This window comes from Solanum verrucosum, unplaced genomic scaffold, assembly GCF_900185275.1.
Source record: "Solanum verrucosum unplaced genomic scaffold, falcon-dt-bn FXZP01000261.1, whole genome shotgun sequence".
In the NCBI taxonomy this organism is placed as follows: domain Eukaryota; kingdom Viridiplantae; phylum Streptophyta; class Magnoliopsida; order Solanales; family Solanaceae; genus Solanum; species Solanum verrucosum.
Genome location: NW_026019969.1, coordinates 536,844 through 544,576, shown reverse-complemented (window position 1 = coordinate 544,576; position 7,733 = coordinate 536,844). Strand labels below are relative to the sequence as shown.

The 7,733-nt window shown below is 29.7% G+C and overlaps 1 protein-coding gene across 1 annotated transcript; it reads left to right on the top strand.

Annotated features, from left to right (window-relative positions):
• The first annotated feature begins 1,183 nt into the window (after positions 1-1,183).
• LOC125816088 (short-chain dehydrogenase reductase 3b-like) lies at positions 1,184-2,265 on the top strand. Its single transcript, XM_049495681.1, has 2 exons — positions 1,184-1,260; positions 1,360-2,265. The coding sequence occupies exons 1-2, from the start codon at positions 1,244-1,246 to the stop codon at positions 2,129-2,131; spliced, it is 789 nt and encodes a 262-aa protein (XP_049351638.1). The 5' UTR covers positions 1,184-1,243; the 3' UTR covers positions 2,132-2,265.
• The last annotated feature ends 5,468 nt before the right edge of the window (positions 2,266-7,733 follow it).

Genomic DNA, 7,733 nt, shown 5'->3' with positions numbered 1-7,733 from the left:
ACCTGTCCTAAATATATTCAAATGCGCATACTTTCATAACGCCTATTAAATGTACACCTCTGTATCCTGCATAAATTTAATATAATATGTGATACTATTTGATTTAACATGAAGTTTAAGAAAAAATGTAAGACTTTTAAAATTTGTGGTCGAAATAATCATTCAATATTTCAGTGGTCGTACATTAGTAAAAGAAGAATTTTAAAGTTAAAATATTTCTAATGATAGTAAAAACGAAATTGGACAAAATTCATAAAATGCCACTACACAAAATCGTGTGTATGAATTGTGATTGAAGAAAATAGTTACTCCTAACAAGTGCGTATTTCATGCCTCTTTCAAGTTTTGAGGGTCTCAGATTTGCCAACAATTATAAGTGGATTGCCGCTTTGTCCCAATATTCTTTGCGTAGCTCAAGGTGCAGTCAACTCAAGGAAAACCTTACCCACAAAAGAAGAAGCATTCAATTTATATATTTGACCCTCATATTAAATTATGCCAGTTGCTTGACATTCCTTCCGCTCCATTTTAATTATCGTGCTTATTAAAAAATAAATGATTCATAATATTTATTTAGAAATCGAATTGTTCTAATTCATATTACTTTTCTTTTTAGTTTGTTTAAAAAAATAATACTCCCTCCGTCCCATTTTATGTAAGGTAGTTTGATTCGACACGAAATTTGTGGTCTGAAATAAATGATAGAAATTTGTATGATTATAAATCATTTCATTAAGAGTAAAATGAATATTTTAAAATTAAATTGTTACTTAATATAAAAATATGTCATTATTTTTTAGATTGACTGAAAAGGAAAAAAGGTTATGTAAAATGGAACGGAGGGAGTAACTCTTTCCTAATTTGGCAACTTTTTGATTTGTACTGTTGTACATTCCACTTTGGCATCTTTAAAATTAGTAGATTAGTATTTAAAAGATATTTTAGTATATTAAACATATATTTTTAATATAACATCACAAAATTCAAAAATTTCTTTATTTTCTTGAACTACTTGTTAAGTCAAATTAAGACAAATAAATTTAATTATTAATTTTTACCTTGTAGTTAATAAATGTAAAGAGTGCTTAATATGTTGATGACAAAGAAAGTAAACATAGACCAGATGAAGTAGTATTATATATATATGTAGATCCACGAGCGAAAAAATGTCAGAAGAGAGAAGGAAACCTAAAAACAATATCAAGTTATCCGGCGCTGCAGCAAGAAAATTGCTCATTTTCCAATGGCAAATAAGCTCAGGTAATTCCTATATTCAGTTTCAGTTACAGTTACGAAAGCAAATAAGACTTTTGAATTTTTTAATCGTAAAATATGTTTGTTCTTTTTTTGTGGCATCAGGTTAGAGGGTAAAGTAGCTGTAATAACAGGTGGTGCTAGTGGCATTGGTGAAGCAACTGCGAGATTGTTCGTTGAACATGGGGCCCACGTCGTCATTGCCGACATTCAGGATGAACTTGCTCTCCAAGTCGTCTCCTCTATCGGATCAGACAACGTCTGCTACCGACGCTGTGATGTAACCGATGAGAAACAAGTAGATGAAACTGTCGCCTTCGCTGTCCAAAAATACGGTACACTCGACATCATGTTCAGCAACGCCGGCATCCTCGGCCCCTCCGGGAGCTTACTCGAAATGGATATGGCGGTATTTGACAGGACAATGGCTGTAAACACGCGGGGAGCCGCGTTAGCCGTGAAGCACGCGGCTAAAGTAATGGTAGCTAAAAAAATCCGCGGCTCCATAATATGTACGGCTAGCGTAGAGTCTATTCTAGCTGGTGCAGCTTCGTTGGCGTACATCGCATCGAAGCACGCCGTCCTTGGTGTGGTGAAAGCTGCGGCGCGTGAGCTGGGGCAACATGGAATTAGAGTGAATTGTGTATCGCCTTTTGGCGTAGCCACGCCGATGGTGTGCAAATCGTTTGGCGCTGATGCCGCCGATATTGAAGCTATAATATGTGGAAATGCAAATTTGAAAGGTGTTTCTCTAACCACAATGCATATAGCAGAAGCTGCGCTTTTCTTGGCGTCGGATGAATCGGCTTACATTAGTGCTCATAATTTAGCTATCGATGGTGGACTTAGTTCTATCATGAAAATAAATGTTAACTAAACCGGGCAGTACATTGTTTTGTTTCAATAAATGCTAACAGCCTGTTTATGGCCCGTTAGTTTAAATATAATATTTGTGTAATATCTAATTTTAGTGCAATTTTATGTCACCTTATTAAATGAGAATATTATTGTTCAGTATTGTATAATTTAATTTATTTTTTTTCATAAATAGAATAATCCTATTTTAAATGAAATTACTACGGAATATAATGCTATTTTTAAAGATTTTTATTTATTTAATACATCCACTAAATACATATGTAGGTATGGATGTGTGAGTATATATATATTTATTTATTTATGTAATGTCGAAACATTATATACACCTAGAGGTCATTTGGTTTGAATACTAGTTATGTTGTGATTAGTTATGTTGGAATAAGTTATACTGAGATAAGTTATGATGTGATTAGTTTTTATTGCTTGTTTGGTTTGTCATATTCAAACTAATATTCATTGTAAATTTTTTGAGAATAACTTGTTTGTTTACAAAAATACCCTCACCTTATTTAGTTTTTTTTGTTTTTACATTTTCTTTGCAAGCTTTAGTTATTCATTCTTAAAAATAAAATTTCCATTTTATTTAGCTTAAATATTTTTGTGTGTGCATTTCCGTGATTGTGCCACATGTTTTAAAATTTAAATGTTCATCTTATTTAACTTAAAAATTAAACTTTCATCTTATCTAGCTTAAAAATAAAATGTTCATCTTATTTAGCTTAAAAATAAGATTTTGATCTTATTTAGCTTAAAAATAAAACTTTCATCTTATTTAGTTTAAAAATAAAACTTTCATCTTATTTAGCTTAAAAATAAAACTTTCATTTTAAGTTTATTAAAGTAAAAGAAAATTTATTATTAAAGTTACCTACATTTTAATTATAGATAAAATATAATTATTAAGTGAGTAATAAACTATTTAATGAAAAATATGTAATTTAGTAGTGGAGTGACATTTTAAGAGAAATCAAAATATAAATAAACATAATAATTACACAAATAAATTCAACTTATAATATATTCATAAATAAAAATTGTATTTATAAAATGTAAATTTTTAATAGAAAAATATATTTATCATAAAAACAACGAATAATTAAGGTTGTGAGTGTTATTATGTTGTTAAAAATTATGTTAATATGTATGAATGTAAAAGTGGTGTATAAAAGAGAGTTTAAGGGGGTATTTTTGTTAATTTACACATTTTATCCCAGGATAACTTATCCTGGGATTACTATACCACCCCCAGTGAGAGATAACTTATCCTAGGGCTAATTGTTAATCTCGAGATAAGTTATCCCTACCTTTGCAACCAAACAATGAATTAAAAGCCACTAAAAAATTATCCCATGATTAATTTATCTTATCCATCACACCAAACGACCCCCTACAGTACTCTTTTAATTAAACAGAGTACTATTTTGGTCATGATATATTTACATAAGAATCCCTTCTTATATATCCATGTGTATTGTTTATACAATTTTTGTACACTTCAAAAGTTCATCTTTCTCAAAATAATTTACATTTACGAGAGATAAAAATTTAAAACAAAATAAATCTATTTCATCAATTTATTAGTACCTACAATTAAAGCTAGAATTATTTGTAAATTGAGAGGAAGGTGGAAACATGAACCCGTCGTCAAAATGGGTAAGGAATAACAAATGTATAATAAACATTACTTGGGTACTAATATAAATTGTATAATAAAGAGGAACGGATAACCATTTTGTATAATAAACAATAGTTGGGTTATATTGTGTAAAAAATTTTTTGACTCAATAAACAATTTGTTTAACTTTTCCATCTAAGAAATACTTCTCATTTCCAGTAATATGGGTTGTATAATAAATGAGCAATTTATCGATTCCATCCAAAAGTTATTTGGACTGAAATATGCAGCTAAAAAGTGGATCAAAACTTAATTCGTTCAATTCTAAAAAGGGATGATTAAGCTAAATGATCCTTCGGCAATAATCCTTTTTCAAAATAGCTCAATTATCATTTGACTTTTCAATTGCAAGTGAAGTACATTTCGCACTTTCTTGTTCGTCTTCTTTGATTTTCTTCTTCCCGTCGTTACTGTATTCTTTAATTCTTCTTTCTTAATCTTCCTTATTTCTTCGTTGTTTTTCTCCTCCTTCTTCTTACATGTTCAAATTAAACCTCAAATTTTAAAATCGACATGCCGTAAAAGTGAATCATTTTGCGTGAATAATAGATCAAAAGACTCGAAATATTTAGAGGAGCTCATATCTAAATTTTACTTTGGGATTGTTTAGAGAGATTTGACTTGGTTGGGATGTGGAAAAAATCAATTTGCAATTTATACTTTATTGTATCTACAATGTATAAACACCTCTGATATATAGTTATATACATCATCTATACGCAAGTACACACTATTAAATTATTTATATAATATGAATTTATTATATAAATATAACAATAATTACATATACATATGCCCATTTTGTTGGGAACAATTTTTGTTGCTGGTACATTTAGCGCTAATTTTGGCCTATTTTTATAGAGTAAATTTTAGGTTTAGTAAACATAAAAATCATATTTGTATGTTATAGCTATAGTTTAAATAATTGCGCTCCATAACAAATTTTATGTTTTCTATGACTATTAATATGTATATTTTGGTATACTTATACATAAAAATCAATTGTATAAGTATATATTTGGAATCTGCATACAAATAAGAAACTGACTTGGTTGTAAGTTGTATAAGTATATGTTTGTTGTGATTTTCAGTCGTCTATGTATATGTGTATTATATAAATTTAAATATAGATATGTATATGTACATGTAACTGTATTTTGTATACAGCTGTAAGTTGTAGCTTTATACAAACACAAATTATACATTGTAATCTGTATAATTTGTGTTTGTATAAAGTGAGAAAGACAAAGAGAATGGTAGGAGAAGATTTGTATTTGTATAATTATAAGTGTATATGACGAAAATATATGTACTTATATTTGTATATACAGTTTTCTCTTGCTTTACATAAACACAAACGCAGTTTATATTATACATTTGTGTTTGTATAAAGTGAGAGAGGCGAATAACAAAGTATTTGCTACGGATTAAAATTAATTGAAACTGTGGTTATAACATTTAATTTGAATTAATAGTTTACTTTTATATATTATTTTTTTTCCCATTTTTGTATAATAATGAGTAAATAAAAAGTTGTACTTATTTATTTCAAAAAAATTCAGGCCTGTTAAGCCCCAACTTCTTCAGGCCCAACTCTTTTGTTGTTTATATGTTATTTCATTTGATATTGGGGTTTGAGCCCAAAATTATTAATGCTGACTGCAGAATACGTAGAATTCAAATTTTATGTTAGGTACTTTGGTTGAATATGCAAGAGTAGGGTTAAGTCTACAAGACTCGTTCATGCGTAAACAGAGAACAAAAGAGTTTTAAACTCAGAAAGTAGACTGAATTAAAGCACTTTGAAATTCAACTCATACATAAACATATATTGTTTTAGCTAAACCTTTTTGTGTTCAATCAATTTATTGTTCCAACACACTACATCAAACATGATCATTAGCGACAATTAATTAACGATAATAGCTTAATTACCGTTAAATATGTATTTTTAGCGTCAATTAACACTTTTTGTATATGTCTCTAAAGCCTTTAGCGACTTTGGTTCTAATGAAATTTAACTAATGCCGGTAAAAACTTTAGCACTATTTATTAATGTCTATAATTATTACCGCTAAAAGTTGTTTTTGCTATAGTGAGATAAGCTATGCTTGAGAAACTTATGAAGGAATGTGAATGTAACGAGGCATATTTTGCGGAATTAAACTAGAATCAAGAGGAGCGCTCTTTTAAGTGTAACATATGTTACTCGAATTTTTTAAAAATATTGATGCACTTGCTTTATTATCCGTGATATTCGGCCAACTTTTTCACATAACCCAACGTGTCCTCCTTCAAATCTTCATACTTGAAGAAGAACACTCTCTCAGGTTCATAATCAAATTATCAACTTTTATCACCGTCCACCGACACTTGTTGGCTGAATAGGATCATTGCAAATTTGCACTATTTATTAAAAGGCTCGAGTTTGAGTTTGAGTTAGAGTTGACAGCACAACTGTATGGCTTCGAGGTAGAGGACTTGTCATGGTTTAACAAATTTAAATGAATGCATAAAAACATGTACATTAGTCATAATAAACTAAACTGAGTAAAAGATTCTGTCTGAACAGAATAACAAAGGAAGGAGATGATCCATTTTTTCGGTTTATAACCAGCTCAAACATAGTCATCTTTCCATTACGTTTTTTCGCACTTCTGAATGCAAAATCAGTTATATTTTTTAAAAAATCATTTGAGAATGTTAGAATCGAAACAATCAGGTGTCATACGGGAGCTAACAAAGCAAATTTCAAAACACCATGAATAAGAAGACACATAAGAAATATACCAAAAGATACAAATTTAGTGTGATTTGATCAGCCAAACTACATATACATAAGAGATGAGTTATCCACTATCATTATAACAAAAACAACCTTTAGCGGCAATAAATATACATATTACTCCCTCCGTCCACAATTGTTTGTCAGGGTAAGGTCATGCACACCCCTCAAGGAACATTTAATAGAAGGTGTAATTTGACAAATATAACCCTATTATACCAAGAATACCAAAAGTCTACATAACTTTTCAATTGAACTAGACTATCATTAAGGGCAGAATTGGAAAAAGGTGATTAATTGTTTCTTGATTGTTTAAATTGACAATTAATCTTGGACATCTATTTTTAGTATACCTGCCAAATATTTTTAGTGATAAAGCCTTTACCGACATTAGTTAAATGTCATTGGATCCAGTGTTGCTATAGGTTTTAGGGACATTTACAAAGAGTGTTACTTAAATGCCGCTAAAAATACATTTTAGTGACAATTAAGCTATTTTTAGCGGCAATTAAGCTATTGCCGTTAATTAATTGCCGCTAAAGATCATTTTGATGTAGTGTATATACATTTGAGAGTACAAAATATAGAGAGGAATACTTCACCCAATTCATCCGAAATACAAAGAGGTTCACACAAGTGATAATCCCTGAATATTCTCCCCCTACGTAGAACTACATTATGAATGTTACCGGAAGGAATGAACCTTAGAAACATTTTTCTATGGAAAAAAAACTAGTCATATATGGAGAATTTACGTTTTCGTAAAATCCAATTATGATAGAAAATCATGGCAAAATACCCAAACAGAGAATAGTGGCAAACATGAGGGAAATAACCCAAGTCTTCTTTTGCTTGGCCTCAAACATACAAGAGTTCTTTCTTCTTCTTAATTTATTTCCAATTCTTTCAAAAGAAAAACACTCCTTAAATTATGATCTATGATATTTATATGATATTATCTAGAACTTGTTTATTCCTTAAAAATTAAAAAGCACCTACGAGTCTTCTAGGTAGGAGTGAAAAAATCAAATTTAACTCGTCCAAGCCAGTTAAATTTGGGTTGGTTATTGACTTGCACATTTATTAGCTCAACTCATTTTAATTCAATCCATTAAAAAATGGATTAATATGTAATTGGCT